We start from the raw sequence: 22,653 nt of genomic DNA, 5'->3' as shown, positions 1-22,653 counted from the left end.
TCACAAGAGAACCGGTTTGCTTTGGTTTGTGTCATTAATACCACCGAGTGACTGCTCTCTTAAGTAGGGTCCACGTGTAGGTCTAGCTAAACTGTTTTGCACAGAGTAGCTACCAGTCATACTGAGTCGTCTCAAAAAAATTCAGACAATTTTATTAAAAATTTATAGTGTGAACGCGAGATTTTATTTCTAGGGTCCAGCTCTTTGTGTGGGACCCACGTGTATGTCTAGCCATACGGTTTTGTACAGAGTAGCTACCAGTCATACTGAGTCGTCTCAAAAAAAAATTTAGTGAATTTCGATAAAATTTTATAGTGTGAACGCGATGTTTTATTTCTGGGGTCCGACTCTTGAAGTGGGGCCCACGTGTAGTTCTAGCCACACTGCTTTGCATAGAGTAGCGGCCAGTCATACTGAGTCATCTCCAACAAATCTCAATTAATTTTGATAAAATTTTATAGTGTGAACGCGAGGTTTTATTTTCAGGGTCCGGCTCTTGACATGAGACCCACATGTATGTCTAGCCAAATTATTTTGCATAGAGTAGCTGTCAGTCATACGAAATCATCTTAACAATTTTCAGTCAATTTTAACAAAATTTTATGGTGTGAACGCAAGGTTTTATTTCCAAGATCCAGTTATCAACGGGCTTACATTTGTATATATAATTATACTGTTTTGCACTAAGTATTTATTTCAATCAAATCTTCTAGCGGGCTCAGATGTTGTGGTTTGGTTTAGTTTTTACATAGTATGGATTGGTTTGGAGTGATTTATGTTAATATATTTAATAAAAATAGTTTGGTGCGGTTTTGGTTTGGATCCTAAACCATTAGCACCTTGAGACGTAGAGCCCGTTTAGTTAAAAAAAATTTCACCCAAAATTTTTTGCCTCACATTTAGACATATGCATGAAATATTAAATATAGTTAAAAAATAAAACTAATTACACAATTTAGATGTACACGACGAGACGAATCTTTTGAGCCTAAATAGTGCATGATTAGCCATAAAGTGCTACAGTAACCCCACACGTCGCTGGGGTGACCAAGGGTTGCATCCACCCGGGTTCTGTTGCTTAGGGGTATTTAGTTGATGAAAATTTTTAGTACAAAAGTCATATTAAATATTTGACTAGAAGAGGTTTTCGGGCACTAATTAAAAAACTAATTTCAGGCTGGGCGGTGGCCGCGCCCGGACAAGGCGCCGGCCAGCCGTCCGATCGCTGCCGCTGGTGTCACCCCCACGTGGCGGTCCCTTTCCACTCCGCTCGGGAGCGTGGGGGCGTGCCACTGTGCCAGGCTGCCAGCGAGCCACTGGGCTATGAGCTGACTGAGCATGCGCACGTGTAGTGTAGGCCGCCCGCAACGAGGTTCGGGTGGGGCCCGCACCACGGGCGAGATCGCTCTTCCAGCTCGCCTGACAAGTGACAACCCCAATCCCCCTGCGAATTGTTGCGGCGGCGATGTGAAAACCGTGACTTTTTTTTTTACGGCCGGATCCTCGCCGGTTTAACCGGTGTGCCTGAACAAACAGCAGCCAGGTCGAGCGCGATAGATTTTGCCCACTCGCGTCGGGTGCCTTGCATTTTCGCAGGAGTAAGAATGGAGAGGGACAGCCGAAGATGCGAGAGAAATTGCACGGGAATGCACTGGGACACACGCCTAGTCAGCTCAATCATGGTTTGCCCTATCTAAGTTTACCCATTCTTCTCCTTCAGGTGAAAGCAAATAGACATGCAAATCTTTAGCCAGCGAAAAAAGAAGAAGCCCTGCTTAACCTGATAGCGTCGGAGAGGTCTGAACACGGCGAAGACAAATGCCTCGAAATCTCAATCATTTGCCTGCAGGCTAAACAATTCCACCTACTATAGGGTAATTATTAATCTAAGCGCCACCGCAACATCTCCTGCTGCTAATTAATCGTTTGTTGATCTCCATCATTAGCCTCTCGCGGTTGGTGCGGATGACGTGCTGCAGGGTGGCGCCGGATGTGCGTCTCGCCCTGTCGCCCAACACGACACCACGCGCTCTGTATACGGCAGGGCGGAATAAATGGTAGCTTGCACTTTGCAGTGTGTGTGTGTGATCATTCTGAAAATCCTGATCCAGCCACCAATCAAACAGTTTTTTTCCTTTTGGCAATGTGATTGAATCTTAATCCTGTTGGCATAGAAGATACGGCTTCGGACATTACTGGAAGGTCCAGTAGAACGATGGCATCGAATCATTGGTCGTGGGTTAGGTTAATTGGCACTCTAACGACGTTATATAAAATAAATTTAGAAAATCCACAACGACGACAGTTTGGCCGAGTGGTCTAAGGCGCCAGATTTAGGCTCTGGTCCGAAAGGGCGTGGGTTCAAATCCCACAGCTGTCAATATTTTATTTACTTTTTTTCTTTTTTTGTTTGCGTCATCATTGTTAGTTCAGCTTGTTTTTTTGCTACTGCACGCCCAGATTGCAGTGATTCCCGCATCTAAATGATCTAATCATTTTCAGTGACCAAAACCTGTTGACACGGACAGAGACCGAGCCTACAGCCTAGTGGCAGTGACGGGGTTGGTTGGTGTGCTGGGCTATCTCAACCTGATTTCATTCTTCATTTCTTTTTTTTTTTACGAACGAACCAAGAGTCCAAGACTTGCAGTTAGCATTAGCAACGCACAATGGTTTCGCCATGTGTATTAAAATCTCCAAGAAAAGAGAAGGCTGCTTAAAAAGTCATCAAGACTCAGGACTTGCCGAGGTCAATAACAAATGCGAGGAAAACAAAAGCTTTCCCGCCGCCGGCCGGCGCCAGCAATAAAAACAACCCGAACAAGGAGGACCGGAGGAGAACGAGAGCAGAAATCAGGCCAAGATCCGCACCAACCGAAACATCTTTCCCTGCGAGACGGGAATTCAGGGGTCGATGGAGCCCGATCCGGCGACGCCGCCAGCTGGGGGCACCGCGGCGTCCGTGCCGCCGCCGCCGCCGTCGTCGCTGATCTTCCTGGGCACGGGCTGCTCCGGAGCGCTGCCCGACACACGGTGCCTCATCAGGCCGGGCACGCCGCCATGCCACGTCTGCTCCATGGGTCTCTCCCTCCCGCCGGACCAGAACCCCAACTACAGGTGCGAGAGGCAGCGAATCCTTGCTTCAATCTACATGGAATTAGTCCATTTGGCAACTGAATTCATTTTTACACAATATAAATAGTCAGTCCAGTGCGAATCCCTAGTCCCTACCAGATAATGCCTCGCACTTGCAAGTGCCTAGGTGACCACATGTCTGTTTGCCCCTTCAGGCTCAACACTTCCCTCCTGATAGACTACTGCCATGACGATGGAACCCACAAGTACATTCTAATCGATATCGGCAAGACCTTCAGAGAGCAAGTCCTCCGGTGGTTTGTCCATCACAAAGTTCCTTCAGTTGATTCGGTTAGATCTTTGACTGTTCATTCTTTTCGTAAAAACTGCGGCCCACTCTTCTTCTCTGTTCTAGTCTTGGCAGCAGGACTATGAGGATTCTGTGCAGTGCAGATCATTCTCACTCACGAACACGCGGATGCTGTCTTGGGCCTTGATGAAGTCTGGGTGGTGCAGCCAAGAAATGACAGAAACGATTTTGAGCAAATTCCTATTTTTCTAACACAATTCACAATGGACAGGTTCATCTTCATCTTATGCTTTCCTCGGATTAGTCACCAACACAAGGTATCCTGTAATAATAGCAGCCGCCGATTTTGCAGTGTCGTGAGAAGGTTCCCCTACTTGGTGGAGCAGAAGCCAGAGGATGGCGATGAAGATGCCCAAGCCGCGAAGATCGACTGGAAGATAATTGAGGAGGATGTCGACAAACCATTTGCAGCATCGGGGCTAGAGTTTGTGCCATTGCCGGTAACTTTCAGCGCTGCTAAGCTTTGCTTTGATCTTGCTACATGCTTGCCTCCCCGAGTGGTTACTGAGCTTGCTCTTCTCTGTTCAGGTAATGCATGGAGAGGGGTATATTTGTTTAGGCTTTTTATTCGGGAGGAGAGCCAGAGTTGCATATTTATCTGATGTCTCAAGATTTCTACCTAAAACTGAGCATGGTAAAAACCTTCTTAGTCCATAAATCTTTGTTCAGATAATTAGAATGCTTGTTCTATACGGATCATAAATGGGAGTGTTTTGTTTATCAATATTGACATTCTTCAATGGCACATGTTCAAAGGGTTAATTTGTAAACAGAAAGATGATACTAATCCTCTCAATTGCATCCAAAATTCTTGACGTTATATATGAACATGGTTGATAATGTAGCATGTCAGAAATCATAAAAATCGGGACAACAATTTCAGTAAATGATCAAATTCAACGGCGTCACTTCTCAGTATATTTCTCAGAGATGAGAGACCAGAGTCATAGTACATGTTAGTGATCAAATATTGTTAACAAAGCTGCAACTCACAATTTTACATGGCGTAAAATCTAGCTTTTTTGTAGTTGGATTCTCTTGATTACTGCATATTTTATTGCTCCATTTCACGGAGTGGAATACAGTGCTGATGCTGAGTTTTTGCCTCTAGCTATTTCAAAGTCTGGTGCTGGACAACTTGACCTTCTTATACTAGAAGCAAACGCTTTGCATGGAGTAGTAAGCCTGTCCTACATTATCTGCCATCTTTTTTTTTGAAGAAGTTACATTAACTGCCAGAGAATACAAATTTGCTGATTATTTGACACAATTGAATTGCAAATGCTGTCAAATATGTTGATAGAATGACACAGACTTCATGTTCTGAACAGGGAGATGCTTTCAGCACCCACTTAACTCTGAGTGAGGTAAATTTTCAAGGACTTCTTAATATTTGTCTTGAAGTTTTTAAATTAGTTTTTCTTAGCAGACAGGCAAGTGTTTCTTGTGGGGGATAATAGTATGTTTCTTCAGCATGAAACTAGTGTTTAATTTTTGCAGTCTCTTGATGCTATCAAGAGGATTCATCCTAAAAGAGCTCTGTTGATTGGAATGAGGCATTTTTTTGAGCATCAGAGAGAAAACCAGATGTTGGCAGAATGGTCTATCAGGTATATGTCCGTGTGTAGCTTCTGAAACAGTTATATTCTTCCTTTTCTTTCTCTAAAGGCCTTGTCTCATGTGCAATCTTTGTATGACTACAGTGAAGGAATACCGGTACAACTGGCTCATGACGGTCTGCGTGTCTTCATTGACTTGTAATAGTAGTCGAGGACTATTTAACTTTGTTGGTACCTTTGAACAATTTCAATGATGTCATCGCAGATTTTGCAGCATCCACATTTCTGTTGCCGATTGAACGAAGATCCGCCAGATCAGTAGTTTAGCGATGATTTTGAGATTTTTATGTATCCAAGAGATTGTAAGTTCCGCCAAACAACCTATTTTGAAACAGTGTCAGTGTATATGCAACCTATTTATACAATGATTTACAACCAAAAGACCAAAAGGCTCACAATGAATCGAAAGTTGAAATCACCTATTTATACAATGGTTTGTATGTGAAGCGTTTCCTATTTCCAAAGTTGAAATTTAAAGTGAACTAATTAAATTGAAACTATGCAAAATATATTGAAAGATTTATATGAAATGGTCTTTTTTAAATAAAACATTTCGGCAAAAAGGTTTTGAGGTTGCTCACGAGTTATTTGTATTTGTTATTTCTTGCAATCAGCGGTTTGAGAAAGTTCTGCCTCAACCCTCAAGAATCCTTAAAATGCTACAAAAAAGTATCCTTAAAATAGTTTCAGAGTTTTGGTGATGAAAAAAGAATTCTCTATCCCTGATTTATTTTAAAGTTCTGCAAAATTCGGTTCTCTTTGTAAGCCGACGCTGTGTGAAGTGGTTTTCGCGTGGCATGATTGATTTTGAGTTTTTGACCCAAGTCAACATATTTCCTGTACCTGGATAGTGACATGGAAGTGGCCACCTTCCACCTTGGCACCTCGGCGTGGAACCGAACAAGCGCACTTGACGAGCGCAGTCACCTTCCCGCCACATGTTTTTTTTGCAGGTGTATTCTCTTGATATCTACATGTTTTATTGCCCCGTGTCAGCAGAATATGATTATGATCTAGTCTTTGCTTGCAGCTATTTCGAAGTCTGGTGCCGGACAACTTGATCTTATACTTGAAGCAAAAATTTTGCACGGCAGTAAGCCTGTGCCACTTCCACATACCTGTCATCTGGAAAAAGATGCAAAGTTGGCTAGTTGCTGTGTCTCTCAACTTCTCAAGTCTCAACTCTCATACAGTTAAACTACAAAAGTATGATTGCAGAGAAGGAATACATGTACAGCAGGCTCATGACGTCATACACATCTTCATTGACTTGTAATACGGTGCATAGCTGTTTGGCTGGTGTCTACATTGAGCATTTCTAGTATCAGCATTGCTGATTACAGCATCCATATCTGCGTTGCTCATCTCAAACAGGAACAAAGTTCAGACTGGATGGAGCGGCAGTTCAATTGATTTATTCTTCCTTTGTTGTGTCTCCGAGCAACTGTAACGTTCTTGTTATTGTGATATTATCTGTTGCCATGGTTTTTAGAAATATATAAGCTCACTTCATCTAGGAACTCAGTTATTGAGATGGTAGTAACTGAAAATACTTCGAAGGGGCATTAAGGAAAGGGAAAACAATGTTGCAAATGTCGAGTTGGGTCATGAGGATTCTCGAAGTTTTGCTTTTTCACGCCAGTAGATATTTCAGAAGATTCAGTATTATTGCTGTTTTTGCAGAATTTGTTGTATAGTGTATCAGGGGCAAAGATGACGAGCATCACATCTGCTGGGGGACTTTGCAATTTAGCAGCCGGGAAAAAAAAACGCAGCCGGAAAAAATGCTTCCAAGACAGTTCGGCCCACTACGCGGCCCGCACATGCCGGAACATGCTACAAAGTACAAACCAAGCCCATTCCCTGTAAAAGGCCCTCAAGGCTGTCGGCCCACTTCACTCCGGGGGTTATCTCTACCTATTTCTCCATCCGCACCTCGCCTCGTCCCCCTCTCCGAATTCCGAACCCTAGCCTTCCTTTTCTCCTCCCAGCCGCCGCCCCCGCCGCCGCAGCGAGCACGCGGACCCAGCCATGGTAGCGCCATCCAGCCTCTCGTTCCTTCGTTTTGTCACCGTTGGTTCGTCCCCTGTGCTGACCCCGTCCCGTCCTTGTCTTGCTTGGGCGTGTGCAGTCCGGGAGGAGGAAGACGCGGGAGCCAAAGGAGGAGAACGTGACGCTCGGACCCACCGTCCGCGAGGGCGAGTACGTCTTCGGCGTCGCGCACATCTTCGCCTCCTTCAACGACACCTTCATTGTGAGTATCCCAAGAAGCTCGCATTCTTTTTCGTGATACCACTGGTTGGTGGTTCCTGTTCTAAGAATGGCGTGCGACTCGGTACTGAACTACTGATGCAGTGTTTTTTCTGGTTTCGTCCATGCAGCACATCACTGATCTTTCCGGGAGGGAGACGCTCGTCCGCATCACTGGTAATAAATCCCCCTCTGGAAATACTGGGTCTTGTCATGAAGTTGGTATCATTATTAACTCATGAATCATGATTGTCTTGTTGGTTGTGTGCAGCACTAGTGTAAATCAACCACTCTAGCTGTATTATTTTGTCCTTTTATTGGTCCCCTTTGTAATGTACCCACGAAGTGCGATCCATGTATATGACCTTAGTGTTGTACTGTGCGGCTAGTCCATGCTCTGTGGACATGGTTAATCTTAATCCTCATTTAGAATAGAGTTGCTGTTCTGGATATGGAAAATTAGGGTGTTCTTTCATGCAATTTAGTTTTGCGTCTTGAAATGTTCTATAGAAGTTGTAACTTGTAACATAATAAGGTAGCTTATTATATAATTAGCTATATATGAAGTGAGGTTGAAATTATTGGCACCTGGAAAGACATTAAATTGAGGTTAAGATTTTAAGTTGGTGTACAAGTGTAGACTTGGTGGTTTGACCTTAAGCTGTCCAAAGAAGACCATGCTAGGCCCTGTTTCCTAAGCAATGTCCTTTGTTAGAGGCCGTTTGGCTTGGCTTATGCCAAAACGGCTTCACTGGTGAAGCCAAAAGAAACTGGCTCCACCTGGCTTCTAGTTCATTTTAGCACAGGCTTATAAAATGGTTTCACGCTATATTGTCTCAATTTGCGTGAAATAAGTGAAGCTGAAGCTAAAATAAGCTATGTCAAACATACCTTTAGTATGTACCATGAAACTCTGATGTTTCTTTGTTATTAACTTCTGATACTTTGGTGCATTGAGGTATGTGTTGAATAACTGCAGGATACTGATGATATTAAATTTTTTAATACCAATTTCAAGTGTGCTGTTTGTCACCGGGCTTGAGTTTGCTTTGTATGCATGGCCCTTAAGATCGCCTCCCTTTTGCTTTGTGGGAGCGTGTCGAGTCATAGCCATGCAATATTGACCATGTGGTTTCAGGGAGTTTTTCTCTGGAATTTCATCTCTTCCTGTTTCAGTTCCAGGTGTCTTCATCCTGGCATAGAGTTTCCTGTAGTGTATGGCCAGTATGTAGTCACTGCTTTTTTGCAGTGTTTCTGCTGAGCTCATGACTCCTGCAACTCTTTGTCAAGTCAAATGGAGATGCCTTTGTTGTGGAAGTGAACATTTTCAAAGAGAATTCCATGAATTTTTTTGACCCCTATAGCTGTGCCATAACTCTTAAACTACATTAGGCAAGTAAAACTTTTCAACGAGACCGCTTTGTTAAGTGTAATCCTGTTTAGTCTTGTAGTAATTGAAATGTGGGACCAAATCATACAAACATCAATGTGGGAACCAGAACTGAAGGTGCATGCTGTGACAGGCTGCCAGCTGCATCCTTCACCCAAGGTCACCTATTATTGTGTTAACGAAGCCATCACAAATATTCACAAGTCACTGGTTCTTACCATTGATGTTTGATTTTATTGGTTAATTTTTTTTTAAAGTTTGGCTATTGAGATCGTTTGCTGTCATTTTGTGGGACAGTGGGAGCATGTCAAGCCATGCTAAATTCACAAAATGCATCAGATTTTTCCTCTGGAACATTTTCTTTGCCTGCACATTAGTTCCAGATCTCTCCATCTTAGCATTGCATTTTCCTTTAGAAAGAGTCAGCATGCTGCTGCTCTTATGTGTTGCTTCTCCTGAGTTCACCCTTGCAACCCTTCGGCATGTTAGGTAGTTGGCTTAGTTGAAATGAAAATCATATGATCTACTTTTTGTTCGAAAAGACTTTAGCCTTGTACTTTTGTCCACCTTTTTATATGTATAAAATGGTATCCAGTACACAGTAGTACTGAGGTATATGCTCCTACTGGAGCAAAGGTTGAAATATGTCTAAGCTTGTATCCTAGTGTGAATTTTCTTAGGAATTTGTAGTCCACGTTTTGCTTGATGGTTGATGAAGTGACTGTTCCTTGAGTAACTTGGCTGATCAGTGTATTTCACTAAATTGATAGAATGATTACAGCTGGTTGATTGGTTTATTGCACTTGGTCAACTATCTAATTATAAGCTGCCTACACTTTCTTTGACTTGAGTATAGCTGTCCTGTTTCTTTGATTAATCCTGGAACCTGATTATTACTACGTCTTTGCACTTTGATTTCTATTCATGCTAACTTAGTTTGATCAAGGGTATAGATGATGTATGCTATGTCGGTCACATATTTTACGTTGCAAGATGGGCTTCTTCAGTTGCCTTGCAATTCCTGTTAACGTTGATTCAATTACAATTTAATCATACTTTGTCGAGGCCGTCATAGACCCTTCCGATCTTGTCTGTCTATATATTTACATAATTTGGCTCTGGGGACTGCTACGACTCATACTGTCTATCAGATTTATTTGATATTGTTAATTTTCATTCATGGTTTCATAATTTTTTTGGCAGGTGGCATGAAGGTCAAAGCTGACCGTGATGAGTCATCCCCTTATGCAGCCATGCTTGCAGCTCAGGATGTTGCCCAGAGATGCAAGGTACTGAGCTTCTAGTTCTAATCTATTTGTAAACTGTCATTGGATATTTACTGTGCAAAAGCCCTCTTTAGGAGCTTGGGATCACTGCTCTGCACATTAAGCTCCGTGCTACCGGTGGAAACAAGACAAAGACTCCAGGCCCTGGTGCTCAGTCTGCGCTTAGGGCTCTTGCACGTTCTGGCATGAAGATTGGACGCATTGGTGAGTGTGTTAGTTTTCTAATTATAAGAAATCTCTGTTTATCTGCATTTGATGTTAGCTGTTCTTGCCTTATTGTGCTGTCGGAAATGCAAATTCTTTGCACAATTGGATTGACATTGTTATCAACTGGTTTGCGCACTGCTACAAGTGTTCTTTGCACTATTTGATTTTGCCTCAAGACTAACCGTTTCGCCACCCCCTTTGTTGTTTGTTACACAGAGGATGTGACTCCAGTCCCAACTGACAGCACGCGAAGGAAGGGTGGTAGGAGGGGAAGGAGGCTGTAGTTTCGTGCAGAACCAGATCCGACCTGGCGTGCAAGCTGTTTTGTGCTTTTGTTCGTGATGCTAGCATCGGATTTCATGGATTTGTTATAAGTTTCGAGCTACACTGTATTGGATCGTTTACTTGTGAGCCGAATTGCTGGCTTGCTTTGGCTGCACATTCTCTATTTAAGTTGGATGTTTTGCTGAAATCCTGCAAATATCCTGGAGTCGCCGTCTTTTGTTTGCACTCCAGAAAATGCAGGCTGGAGTAGCTGCAAGCACTACCAGTCTCAGAAAAAAAAGAGGTAATTGTAAACAAAAAATGCGGCAGAAACACGCTTGACCTAGTTTGGGCCATCCGTACCGGGCCTGTCCTGGACACGATTGAACAGCTTCGCTGTTTTCTTTCAAATAAAATAGAACAGCTGGGCTGTTGAGCCCGTGAGAAGCCCCTTCCACGGACGCATTTGCTGGGTGTCACGTGAATGTTTAACTAGATGTTGGGAGGGTTTTTCGAACATTAATTAAAAAATTAATTTCAGAACTCAATTGGAAACCGTGAGACAATTTTTTTGAGGCCTTTGACCGCATCATTAGCACATGTGGGTTACTGTAGCACATGTGGCTAATCATGCACTAATTAGGATCAAAAGATTCGTCTCGTCGTGTACATTCAAACTGTGTAATTAGTTTTATTATTTAATTACATTTAGTGCTTCATATATGTGTTCAAAGGGGAGGTGAAAATTTTTGGGTGAAAATTTTTGGTAACTAAACGGGCTCTCGAATACTTGGGTTCGCGCGCGGGTGTGTGCGGATCTGTTGCACTATGCCTGCGGTCCATTTGCTCCTGTCCACTTGTGAATTTAAGGCTCAGTTTTTCTATTTTTTTCTTTTTTCTTCTGAAGTTTCAATAAAATATTTTTTCCATTTTGTTCCAACGAAACCAATCGTTTCAGGGGAACATTTTTAATATTTTATCTATTTTGTTCCAACGGAACAAATTGTTTTAGGGGAACATTTTTTCATTTTTAAGAGTAAGATGATCCAACTAAGTAAATTTTAATTTTTGTTCCAATGGAACTTTTTTCTCCAACGGAACAATTTGTTCCAACGGGATATTTTTGTTCCAGTTATGGAGGAAGCTATGAACTGGCAGAAGAATGATTTATGGTTCAGCTTCTCCAACGCCTTTTGTGATAGGTATGGTCAAGGTCACGAGAGTGACTCCGAACAGCGCCCATTGGAGCTTCTTCCGCGCCGGCGCCGCACGCAGCAACATGCTATGAGCCCAAGGGCGTCGTGCGTGCGCCTGCTCCTCGACACGTTCCGACCTCCCACTAGCGGTAGTGCATCCTCGGGAAGGTGCTTGTCCCGGTCGCATCCAACCTGCACCGCGTATTGGACAGGTCAACAGGATTGGGGACTATCGGTGTCACCACCGATAAGGAAGGCTGCTGGCTCGACCTGCCCGTTTGCCCCTCCCGATAAGGAAAAAGCGCAGCGCGAGCTCGGGACAGCATCTTCCCCACCACCATCTCCTCCAGCTTCACCGCACTGGTGTGGTCGCATACCGCATCGCGTTGTTGCAGCGTCACAGGTCACCGCCGCCGCAACCTCCACCGAAGCCCAACTGAATCGCCCCGTCTCGTTTCCCTGAGAACCAAATCATTGCCTCCACTGCGCGCCACCAGCAACAGGATTCTGGGCGGGGCTGCGCGTGCAAGTGTACGAGCAGCTACTTCTGGCAGTGGCACACGGCACACCTACTCTACTCGGGCACCTTGGGGCTGGTGGCCGTCCACACGTCCGGCGATTTCCTCCCAGAATCTCCCTCCGGCCGCCTACGCCGACGCGCAGGTCGGCTGCGTGCCCACTGCCCAGCCCAACTAGCGCCGTCGGTGGCTGCCGCGTCGGCCGTGATTCGTTGGCTGCTGCCGTGGTCCTCCACCGCCCGCTTGGATACGGCCGGCGCGCGCGCGCCGCCCCACCGCGCGGGGCCGGGCCCTCGTTGGCAACTCCTCCTCTTCCTCGGTGCGCGTCTGCCGTCGCCGCGCGCGTACGGCTGCCGGCCGAGGCTGCAATCCGTTGGCGTGGCGTCGTACACTTGCCTGCAGGGGGGGCGGCGAGCTGAGGCCGCGGCCGTGGCGTGACCAAAATGCATTCTCTGCCACTAGGTAGGAGGAGCCGGCCACGCCATGGGCCGCGCGATCTCGTAGCTACAGTGCGATGCGACGCGTGCCGAGTTTCCGGACCCGGTGGAAAGGCTATCGGCTCGTTCGGTTGCGACTCGTGCCTGCAGCTGCCTGCCTGCGCCCGCGGAGGTGTCTCGCACTGTCGCGTGATCTGTTGGGCTCGAGCACATGGCGTCGAGGTGATCTCATCGGTCGGCACGACTTTCTCAACTTCTTTCCTTTCGGTAGGCGCGGCTGCATGTGTCGTTGGCAATCTACTAGTTGACCTTGGCTACAGTAGCACGATCAGTTGCTAGCTACCTGCTTGTAGAACAGGAACGTGGGCTGTTTTTCTTTTCAGTTGTGATGCACGGAAGTTCAGACGGGCAAAACACGTATACCGGTGTACAGCAGTGTGCACTTGACAAAAAAGTTCGCCTTTTGTTGTTGCCACCGGTGTGGCGTGCCGCACACAGCCAAACCGCAAGCGACACGCCTCTTGGTCCTGCGAGGCTTTGTGCACGATGGGTACAGTGTGTCCGAAAGGCACACAAAAAAATTCACCTTGATGCTTCCATCTCGCGTCTACACGTTTTGGGGCCCAACCACCACCAGTACGTACAACGAGTTGAGAGAAGAGTAATTTCATGAACTCGGGCAATCCAAACCAAATCTGTTGGTATTTTGTATCTGAATTTAAACTTCAGAGACAACCTATATAAGTTTTCATGGGAGTTACAAGAAAATAATACGTTGATGAAACTTGCCTTGAAATTTGAACTTGAACGTTGCTGTTACCTGGTACCCCCCAAGTCCCCAATACCTGTTCTGCACCATGCATCCAGAGAGTGGAATTATAGAAATCTGGTTGTTCAATAATCCAATCACCTAAAGCACTTTAATTATGTACATATAACATACTTTTCAGCTGGTTTTCATAATATGTGTAGATGATCCAAACATGCCGTAAAGCACTTCAATTTGGATCAAATATGAGTTCAATCCTGAATGTTTTAGGTCTCGTTATCATAACCAATCATTATCCCTTGTGTGCTTAGTTTATGTACTTTTTAGGAAAAGTTGTAGCTCATCTGAGTGATTCCTGGGTCTCTGTCACTTGATTTTGTGGTTATTGGATTTGTCACTCGATTTTGTTGTAGTTGGATTTGTCTAGGGTTATCCATACATTTACTCATTTTCTTTTCTTCTTGGGTTTTTATCTCTGACATATGCGGTCTGCCTGGAAGCTTCACTATTGTATCTAGCTTGATTGTGTTGTGCAGCTGCGCGTAGGTGGATGTAGGCCTTAGCGACAACTGCACGAGGGGAGCCGTGCCGAGTGGTGTACTAATAGCCACTAGTGTGTTATTTGTTTGTGTTAGGACTATGAGGCCGCATGTGAATTTGAATGTTTCTGAACTTGTAGCTTAAATTATTCAGAGTTTTGTGTTCAGTTGCGTGCTATGCTTCTGCAGGATCTTGCCTCTTGATTTTCTCTCTCTTTGTTTGATGGCTGCTTGAATTGAATGATGCAACTTCTATGAGGCTATGATGAGTTTAGGGCACACCGTCTAACACTTTCCCCTATGGGATCAGGTCAATCTAATTTACGGGCTACCGTAGCGAGCGTTTGTGTGGTCGATTTCTGACAAGGTATTTGCATATATTAAGTTAACTACCCTTCGTCGGTCCGTCTATCCTCCATTCTCTTTTAACGACACCAACAAGTATCAGGGGCTATTCACAGTGCCAAGCCACCACGCGCCGAGCACATTTCGGTTTTTCTTTTCCGACAACGTGTCCCTTTTCTCTTTCTCTTTTCGTAAGAAACTATGCACAAAAATATTACATACAAACATTTAATATATACATAAAATTTGCATCACATATGTTTATACAAATTTGATCCAATTGCAAAGATAAAATTGTAAGAAGAGAAAAAATATATAAAAAGTTAGAAACGAAAATCACAATAAAAACTTTGGAAAATAAAATTTAAGAAAAAATTTGAAATAAACTTTCAGTGTGAAACTTACAAAAAAAATCTGGTGCAAAAATTTTAAAGGAAATTTGGAAAAATCAAACTTAATAACAAGTGTGTGGAGAAAAAAAAATTCAGGAACAAAATTTTAGAATCGAAAACTTAAAATTAAATTTGGGCGACAAAGATTTTAAAAACAACTTTTGCAGAACCAAAAGTTTGGAAGCTAAAAATTTATGAGCCAATTTTGGGAACAAAATTTTTGAAAAAAATTGAAGAATAAAAATTATGATAAAATTTGGAGACAAACTTTTGAGAACAAAATAGAAAAAGAGGAAAAAAATCAGCTCGTCTACCGCCAGCAGCGGCGTAAAGCTGGGCGCGCGTGGTGTGGCCGCGGATCCGGCAGCCCTTTTCGCGGCCACTCCGCCCTGAAATAGCGTTGTCAAGCTAGCCTTCTACAGAGCCTACTTCCTCAATGGGCCTTCCCCGGGCACTGCACCCCGCCACGCGGCTGCTTCACCCTGCTGCAGCATATGTTTAAAAGCCGCGTCTCACAGCGGCGCTCACCCACCTCGTGGAGTCACACTTCACGAGCTAGGTGTTGGTGATATGCCCAAGAACCCATCATCACAATACGGTTTAAAGGCCCAAGTGGATATTGATCCAAGAGGGATTAGGGTTACTAATGGGCCTATGAGATAGAAGCACATTAGTACGCCCTATATATATGAGGGAGGGGCTAGGGGGGAGATGACCTGAGCCGCGCCACCTCCCTAGCCGCCGCCCCTCCCTCTCTCTCGGCCGCCGCCCTTGCCGTGCGTGCGGTGCTAGCACACCGACGCCCGGCGTTTCATCCCCGTACGTGTGGACTCCGTGGAGGCGCTGCTGCGACTGCTGCGCTGATCGGCTGCTGGGATCAAGTACGAGGAGCTCGGTTCGTGGGACGTGATCGACTACTTCCTCTACATCGACGCGCGACTTCTTCCGCTGCACTGCGCGTCTAGTGGTAACGATCTATGATCTTCTACTCGCAAGTATCTTGGGTTTATGCGGTAGTGATGCTAGCGTAGCCTACCCGTTTCCCTACACTAGGGCGATGCTATAGTTGGCCAGATGGGCTGAGCCTGCTGGGCCGGCACTGGCACGGCCCGAAAGAGAACGGCCCAAGAACAGCCTGGCCTGCGGCCAATTGGGCCCGTGCCGTGCCCGTGCCAGGCGCCGGGCCGTGACTGGGCCGGCGAAAGCACGGGCACGGCCCGATTAATGGGCCGGCACGATGCGGCCCAATAATTTCCTACCGTTGGATATCTTTGGATGATTTACAGCCATTGGATCAAAACCCTAACAATAAAAACACATCCACAGGCTCCCTCCCGACTCCCGCCACACTACTCGACTCCCGCAGCACCACTCGACTCCCTCCTGCGGCGGCCGGCGGAGCTCGAGCGGCCTGGTCCGCGGCGGCCAGCGGCGCTCGCACGGCCTCACCCGCGGTGGCCAGCGGCGGCCGGCGGAGCTCGAGCGGCCTGGTCCGCGGCGGGCGGCGGCGCCCGAGCGGCCTGGTCTGCGGCGGCGCTCGCGCGGTCAGCGGCTTGCCGTCTTCCTCGACCTCAAGCTCTCCTCGTTTCTCAAGCGTGGCCAGCGTCGAGCTGGCACGACGGGCACGGTGCGTCACCGCGGCATGGCACGGCACGGCGAAGCCCCCGTAGTGTCGTGCCTGAGCAGCGACCTCGGCACGGCGGCACTAGGTGGCACGGCACGACAGTGTCGTCGTGCCCCGCTGTGCCGTGCTCCACCGTGCCGTGCTCCGCCGTGCCCGTGCCTGTGCCGTGCCGTGCGGCCCGTTTGGCCACCTATAGGCGATGCTGCCCCGCTTCTCAGTTCTCACCAAGTCGTCGATCCTTCGGGATCTAGGCCAGGAAAAGAAAATGGAAAAGGGAAGGGGAAAAGAAAAGAAGGAAGTAATATGTGGTGGAATCAATATAGCTGTGTTGTAGGCCCAGCCACGTGCTCAGCGGGTCGACCGCGGCGAGCTTTCCAAGCGGGTCGACCGGCGAGTGTTTCAAGCGGTCGACCGCAAAATCAGTATCGGCTATGGGACCTGACCTGGTGAGCGGTTCGAGGGATCTGGTCTGTCAAAATCGGAGGGGGGCCACGGTCTCTACGGGCTTTAAGAGGCTTTTCAAAATCGTAGAGCTTCCGGGTTTCAAGAGGCGTTTCAATGGCCAGGGTCTCTACGGGCTGCAACATGACATGCTAATACGAATTACGATGATGCGTTTTTTGCACCATTGTAAGAACTTTTGAAAAACAGGAACAGGTAAAAAGGTAAAATGGTAATCGGTACACCGGTCATTAGAATGGAACCGTAAACGATTTCTTTCTTTTGGTTGAAAAGGCATGTATAACGTATGCATGTAATAAGATAGCAATCCTTCACTAATGAGCAGTTCATATGTAACGACGTATAAGCTAATCACTTGTATATAACCACCCGGCCAGAACACGTATGCATCTTTATTGTTTGTAGTTGCATGCATACAAATCGGCACTTCGCGTACAAAACACAGTCGGGACCATCGCACTATTTTAGTGCAAAGGAGCACGATCGATCGATCATACTTTCTACAACAGAACACGTGCTAGGCACCTGAAATGAAAAAAAAATGCGCCAAATATTTTTTTCGCGGCCGTGCCTGAGCACGTTTTGCATTAAGAAGAAAAAAGTTTTAGTACAATAATGGAAGCTCGCGTTGTAACACGTCAAGCGCCATTCATGAGCGGCTTCCTCATCTCCCACGCCGTGAGGCGCGACACCTTGACGTCCGCCTTGCCGCTGTTGAACGCGTAGAGGCGGGCGTTCTTGCCGATGGCCAGCGACGGGTAGACCCTGGAGAGGATGCAGGTCTTGCCCCCGGCTCCGAAGCTCTCCACAACCGACCGGTCGATCTGCAGAGAGATACAGTCACAGGGTGAGCAACTATAATACGCAGATTTGTAGCATGGAACTTGTTTACTTATAGGACTACATGCATGCATACCAAGCTTCGCAGAGAAATCTTCCCATTTGAGATGTCTGTGTCGACGAACCCTGCAAACGTCGGCTTGTACAGGTTTGGGTTCAGAGATGACCTGTCCGAGGGTGAAAAAAGAGAGAAAGAAATACGAGTCAGTGAAATCAAGTACGTGTAGCCAAGGCACCTGCGTGCATGCATGTTTGCAGGTGAACACACGAGAAACTCATGGCTGATCGATCACCACATGCCGATGCTCGATAAGGCCAGGCGGCCGGGAGATCGATGCTGCCGGTGCGGCGCGCGCACTTACTTGGTTGGGTCGGTGCACATGAGCACCACGGGCTTGCCGCCGGCCGCCGCCCTGAACACCCTGAAGAACACGGCGGTGCGCTCCTGCCGGTCGGCGGAGGCGAGCACCCACAGCCCGAACGGCCCCACGCCGCCCTCCACGGGCGCGCCCCTGACGCCGCACAGCCGCTCCGCGTCGTGGGCGAGCGCCGGGTCCAGCGGCTCCGCGCCCGCCAGGCTCGGCACCAAGAAGCTCACCTCCACGTCAGCCTGCAGCCGAGAATGGGAGCGCGCGTGCGCGCACGCACGCCCAAGTTAGTTTTGTTGCTGGTTTCCTGACCGGGCCGGGGATCGGAGAAAAGGCGTGCAGGTGCGCGCTGATGACGGTGGGCGACGGCAGAAAACGCGGTGAAAATCGGTGGGCTACGTTGTGGCAGGGGGCTCCTAGTGGGGTGCTGCCGTACTGCATGTCTGCACAGCATGCTGGGCAGGATCAACTTGGGGGAGCAGTTTTTGCACGCACAAGTTGATCCTGCCAGGTCAGGATAACATGCATCGCGCTGTCTGAAGATCAGGTGGAGCAGTTTTTGCAGGACGGCATTGATGGCGTTACTATTCGTCTTCGGACATTAGAAAGTAATGCGGCAGGTGAATTGGAAAAGGGATTACAGGTGTGTTGACACTTGACAAGTAGCAAGCAAGCACGCCGAACCTGTGCCGTTTGTAGCCCGGTAACCTCGAGGTGCTGCCCTGGCTTGAGCACCCTGTTCTTGAGAGTGATCGACTTGCCCCGGAGCGTCTCGACCTCCTCGATCGGCCACTGCAGCAGCTGCTTCCCGCTGGGGTCCAGCCACACCGTCCTTGGGATCGCCTGATGCCACCATTCAACACGTGACACGCGCACAAAATTACGCCGAGATCTTGTCACTTGACTAGGGGCCTAATTGAGGTCGTCGTCGTCTTACCTGCATCCCGGCCCACCCCTTGGCGACGTCGTCGGCGGCGGTGTCGGACTCGTTGGCCCACCCCCACAGGATCCGCCGCCGCTTCGCCGGGTCGTAGAACGTCTTGGACGCGTAGAAGTTGCCGTAGTCGTACCGCAGGCGGCGCTCGTCGCCGGCGGGGTCGTCGGGCACGAACCGCTCGGCCCTCCGGTCGTACGTGCCGACGGTGTAGTAGTCGTACCGGCGCATGTCGAGGCTGTTCTTGAGCACGTGCTTCACCCGCGGGCCGGCGAGGACGGACGTCTCGAGCCCCGCGCGCCGCCCGCCCGTGCCCACCGGGTACAAGTCCGGGCACTCCCACATCCCCGTCGGCGCCGAGTGCAGCGGCCGCCGCACCCGCGCCCACCGCCGGAAGTCGCGGCTCCGGTACACGTACGCCGCGCCGCGGGCGCCGCCGGCCACGCTGCCGACCAGCAGCCGCCATCGCCCGTCGGCGCGCCACGCGGTGGTCGGATCGCGGAACTGCGTCGCGTTGATGCCGCCCTCGGGCACGATGACAGGGTTGTAGCCGGGCTTGACCCACTCCCGGAGCAGCGGGTCGGACCTGTTCCGCGGATAGGCCACGTTCTGGACCTGGTAGTTGACGCCGGGGCGGTCGATGCCCGTGTACATGATCACCGGCGTGCCGTCGGGCAGGATCGTCGCCGAGCCGGACCAGCAGCCGTACCGGTCGGACGGGATGCTGGGCTTGATCGCCGGCTCCAGCGCCACCCAGTTGATGAGGTCGCGGGACACGGAGTGCGCCCACACGATGTTGCCCCACACGGCGCCCTTGGGGTTGTACTGGTAGAAGAAATGGTACCAGCCCTTGTAGTACAACGGAGCTGCGGCATGCAGTTTTCATTCAATCGAAAATAAAGCTGTCAAAAACCTCAGAAAAAACATTCAATTTGGTACTATATATGTATGAACTAACAGATATCATGCAAATTGTTTGGTGTGGACACTGTCATAAAGGGCGTTATTGTCATAAAATTTGCATGCAAAATGTGCTGAAATCTTTTCATAAAAGGCGTCACTGTTCTATGCCCCGTGCAATGAATTTTACAAGTTGCATGCATGCATGGCACATGATGACGGGAGGAAATCCAAATGGTGGGCCAACGACGTACCGTTGGGGTCTGGTGTTGCGAAGTTCCCGCCGCCGACGCAATCAGATCGCAGAGAGCAGCAGCCCATCGAGAAGATTAGAAAAATTGAGTTAGAGCCAAGCCTTGGAACCAACCACTATTAGATTCAGAAAAAAACCAAAACAAAAGCAACGAAGTGTCTGTACTCCTGCCAGAGAGCTCGTGATCTCTGATAGGGCTGAGTTGATGGGTTAACCAGTTAAGTGTGCTAGTGAGCAGCTCGTGACTTCTGCTGCGACAAGAATGTCTGAGCTACCAATCATATCAAGCTTATTTCAGGAGATTGATCGAATAATCTTAGCCTACTGATTATTGCAGAAGATGCTCAAGTCTAATATATCATCTTTCAAAGAAACGTCTGCATGACTTTGTCTGTCTCGTCTGAACAGCACGTAGGAAGAACACTGCAGCCAGCCAGCAAGTTAATTTGGGAGGTTTACTTTACCGTTGATCCAGTTCTTGGGAGGCTGGAAGTGGTAGCCGGCCCTCAGCTGGGGGTCGAAGATGGACGGCGGCACGGCCGCCTCCTCCTCCAGATCGAGGTGGTTCTCGTAGACGACATGCGACGCCCCGGCGTGCTGCACCAGCAGCGCCACCGCAACCACACCCAGCCACGCCCAAGCATCCCTTCCAAGCCCTCCCATTGCTCTCACTCACGCACGCACTACTCGCAGGCTCGCAGCAGGTGGAGTACAAGATCAGAAGTGAAGAAGGGTGGGCGGAGAGGAGAGGGGGAAGGGCCGTATTTATATACTGCGGGAGCAAAGAACGGAGAAAGCACGCGGCATTTGTCAGGACAGGAGCTCAGGTTCAGGCCTCTACAACTTAGCACTCGTACCGCTGCTGTAGTTTTTAAGTATTGCCTAAAGTTTTAGATGAGCTAGTGCTAAACTTATAGCATTAGCATGTACTTGGATCCAAACACGTCTAAGTTACCTTCAAACCATAATCCTACTACCTACGAAAAGCCCAAATCGCTCATGTCAATCTGATGGATGGGACAAGTATCTTTAGATGGAACTTAACCAAATCTGGATTATACACAGTTCGATCTTGGTATTTGCATCTTATCGATAGACAACCACCTTTTAGACATAAGTTCATCTTAAAATTAAAGATCCCTCTAAAAATCAAGATTTTCCTCCGGTATCTGCAAAGGGGCATAATCTTAACTAAAGATAACCTCGCTAGGAAAAATTGGACATGAAGTCAAAAATATTGTGGATGTAATAGTAATGAGACTATCAAACATCTCTTCTTCGACTGCCATTATGCGAGGATGGTTTGAAGGGTTATCTTTTTTTTTTTGCTACTGGCCGGTTTAACACCGCCTAGATCGATCATGTTTAGTTCCTGGCTCTCTAATCATCATATTAAGATTAGATAATTGATTTGGGTAGGGGTTGCTGCTGTTTGCTGGGCTATCTGGCGTAGTCGGAATGACATTGTTTTCAACAGAACCAAATTTAATTTGATTATGCAGGTTATTTTCAGAGGAACGTATTGGTTATGTTTCTGGGCGCAGCTGCAGCGTAACGAGCAGGCCAGGAACACTCTCCTCGCTGAGCACAAAGATTGAGATGGTTGCTCTAGAACAAGCGCAAGGAGGGTGGAAATACAATTACGGTTTGCTTTAGTTTCATTTTCTCTTGTTTGTGACTGGTTTTGCTCTTTCGTTCTTGTATTAAAACCTTGTAATAATTGGCTGTGTACATCTCTGGACGTAGAGGTCGGATGATGTTCGTCCTATATCTAAAAAAAAAAATGAAAAGCCGATTTTTTCTTCCGGGAATGGGTTACTGTACTGTATGAATAGTGGATCAGCCACAAATTTTCCTATGCGCCTATGCGGTAACTTGACTGGAGCTAGCTGCAGCGCATTCACTCGCCCAGCAGCAAGTTGTGGAACTGGATCACAAGGCCTGAATGCCGGCAGCAGCAAGTTGCCAAATGCCAATACTCATTGCCGCCTACTCGTACACGTACGCATCACCCGAGCCGAGCGGGTCAGTAAGTAGCTTAGGGTTTAGTTCTTGTTTACATTACCATTGATCCAGTTCTTGGGAGGCTGGAAGTGGTACCCCGTCCTCAGCTCGGGGTCGATAATGTACGGCGGCACGTCTGCCGCCGCCGCCGCCTCCAGCTCGAGCAGGTTCTCGTAGACGACGTGGGATGCCCCGGCTAGCTGCAGCATGAGCAGCCATGCCCAAGCAACTGCCCCAAGTGCTCTCATTGTCTCGCTTAGTCACAGATCGACCCAGAGGTTGTAGCGAGAACAAATAGAGAACTGACGACGGATGGACGGAACCGGAGGCGAAGGCGTGCTATTTATACCCGGTATTGGCAGCAGCCGACGGCGAGCACGCCGCGGCGTGCGAGGCGTGCGCTGTTATTTTAAGCGCCGGGAATCCCGAGATTGATGTGGCCTGCGACATACGCTTCCTCTGAATTCAGCGATGGCCGATGGAGCTTTCACTCGCGGAGAGCAGATCATATCTGACAAGGAGTTGCTGGAAAACTGATGCTGGTTTTTCAAAATGTTTATGACACTATCAGGCAGTTTTTCTCCTGACGATGTGAAACCTGGCTTCATTTC

General features: G+C 47.9%; 3 protein-coding genes and 1 non-coding gene across 5 annotated transcripts; 3 read left to right on the top strand and 1 right to left on the bottom strand.

Moving 5' to 3' along the window:
• The first annotated feature begins 2,300 nt into the window (after positions 1-2,300).
• On the top strand, positions 2,301-2,380 carry TRNAL-UAG. The gene has a single exon. It is a non-coding gene; the product is annotated as a tRNA-Leu (tRNA).
• A 337-nt stretch (positions 2,381-2,717) lies between these two features.
• LOC120680523 (putative hydrolase C777.06c) lies at positions 2,718-5,416 on the top strand. 2 transcript variants are annotated; one of them, XM_039962022.1, is made up of 9 exons: positions 2,721-3,117; positions 3,291-3,426; positions 3,529-3,656; positions 3,738-3,885; positions 3,974-4,079; positions 4,557-4,624; positions 4,777-4,812; positions 4,946-5,055; positions 5,149-5,416. In XM_039962022.1, exons 1-9 carry the CDS (start codon positions 2,915-2,917, stop codon positions 5,204-5,206), a joined length of 993 nt encoding a protein of 330 aa, XP_039817956.1. In that variant the 5' UTR covers positions 2,721-2,914; the 3' UTR covers positions 5,207-5,416. The 2 variants fall into 2 exon arrangements, with proteins under 2 accessions (XP_039817957.1, XP_039817956.1); XM_039962023.1 differs by lacking the exons at positions 4,777-4,812; positions 4,946-5,055; positions 5,149-5,416 and adding an exon at positions 4,682-4,745 and having other exon boundaries at positions 2,718-3,117; positions 4,557-4,650.
• Positions 5,417-6,958: 1,542 nt separating this feature from the next.
• On the top strand, positions 6,959-10,678 carry LOC120682737 (40S ribosomal protein S14-like). Its single transcript, XM_039964737.1, has 6 exons — positions 6,959-7,098; positions 7,196-7,318; positions 7,446-7,491; positions 9,908-9,993; positions 10,065-10,194; positions 10,414-10,678. The coding sequence occupies exons 1-6, from the start codon at positions 7,096-7,098 to the stop codon at positions 10,479-10,481; spliced, it is 456 nt and encodes a 151-aa protein (XP_039820671.1). The 5' UTR covers positions 6,959-7,095; the 3' UTR covers positions 10,482-10,678.
• A 6,427-nt stretch (positions 10,679-17,105) lies between these two features.
• Positions 17,106-20,756, bottom strand: LOC120683790 (beta-fructofuranosidase, insoluble isoenzyme 2-like). The gene is made up of 7 exons (XM_039965874.1): positions 20,503-20,756; positions 20,040-20,048; positions 18,889-19,751; positions 18,636-18,794; positions 17,946-18,193; positions 17,660-17,750; positions 17,106-17,567 (listed from the first exon to the last, which is right to left on the bottom strand). Exons 1-7 carry the CDS (start codon positions 20,699-20,701, stop codon positions 17,382-17,384), a joined length of 1,755 nt encoding a protein of 584 aa, XP_039821808.1. The 5' UTR covers positions 20,702-20,756; the 3' UTR covers positions 17,106-17,381.
• Positions 20,757-22,653: the final 1,897 nt, after the last annotated feature.

This window comes from Panicum virgatum, chromosome 7N (assembly GCF_016808335.1).
Source record: "Panicum virgatum strain AP13 chromosome 7N, P.virgatum_v5, whole genome shotgun sequence".
Lineage (NCBI taxonomy): Eukaryota > Viridiplantae > Streptophyta > Magnoliopsida > Poales > Poaceae > Panicum > Panicum virgatum.
The sequence above is the reverse complement of the archived record's forward strand: the minus strand, read 5'-3'. Positions and strand labels throughout refer to the sequence as shown.

Bases quoted from the DNA above. Each gene is read 5' to 3' on its own strand.
- LOC120680523 (XM_039962022.1), top strand. From the start codon at position 2,915: ATGGAGCCCGATCCGGCGACGCCGCCAGCTGGGGGCACCGCGGCGTCC. The intron at 3,427-3,528 runs GTTAGATCTTTG...TGTGCAGTGCAG, and splicing joins AAGTTCCTTCAGTTGATTCG to ATCATTCTCACTCACGAACA. The intron at 5,056-5,148 runs GTATATGTCCGT...GTATGACTACAG, and splicing joins TTGGCAGAATGGTCTATCAG to TGAAGGAATACCGGTACAAC.
- LOC120682737 (XM_039964737.1), top strand. The intron at 7,492-9,907 runs GTAATAAATCCC...TTTTTTTGGCAG, and splicing joins GACGCTCGTCCGCATCACTG to GTGGCATGAAGGTCAAAGCT. The intron at 10,195-10,413 runs GTGAGTGTGTTA...TTTGTTACACAG, and splicing joins CATGAAGATTGGACGCATTG to AGGATGTGACTCCAGTCCCA.
- LOC120683790 (XM_039965874.1), bottom strand. From the start codon at position 20,701: ATGGGAGGGCTTGGAAGGGATGCTTGGGCGTGGCTGGGTGTGGTTGCG. The intron at 18,795-18,888 runs GTAAGACGACGA...TGGTGGCATCAG, and splicing joins AGGGGTGGGCCGGGATGCAG to GCGATCCCAAGGACGGTGTG. The intron at 18,194-18,635 runs GTTCGGCGTGCT...TCTCGGCTGCAG, and splicing joins CCGGGCTACAAACGGCACAG to GCTGACGTGGAGGTGAGCTT.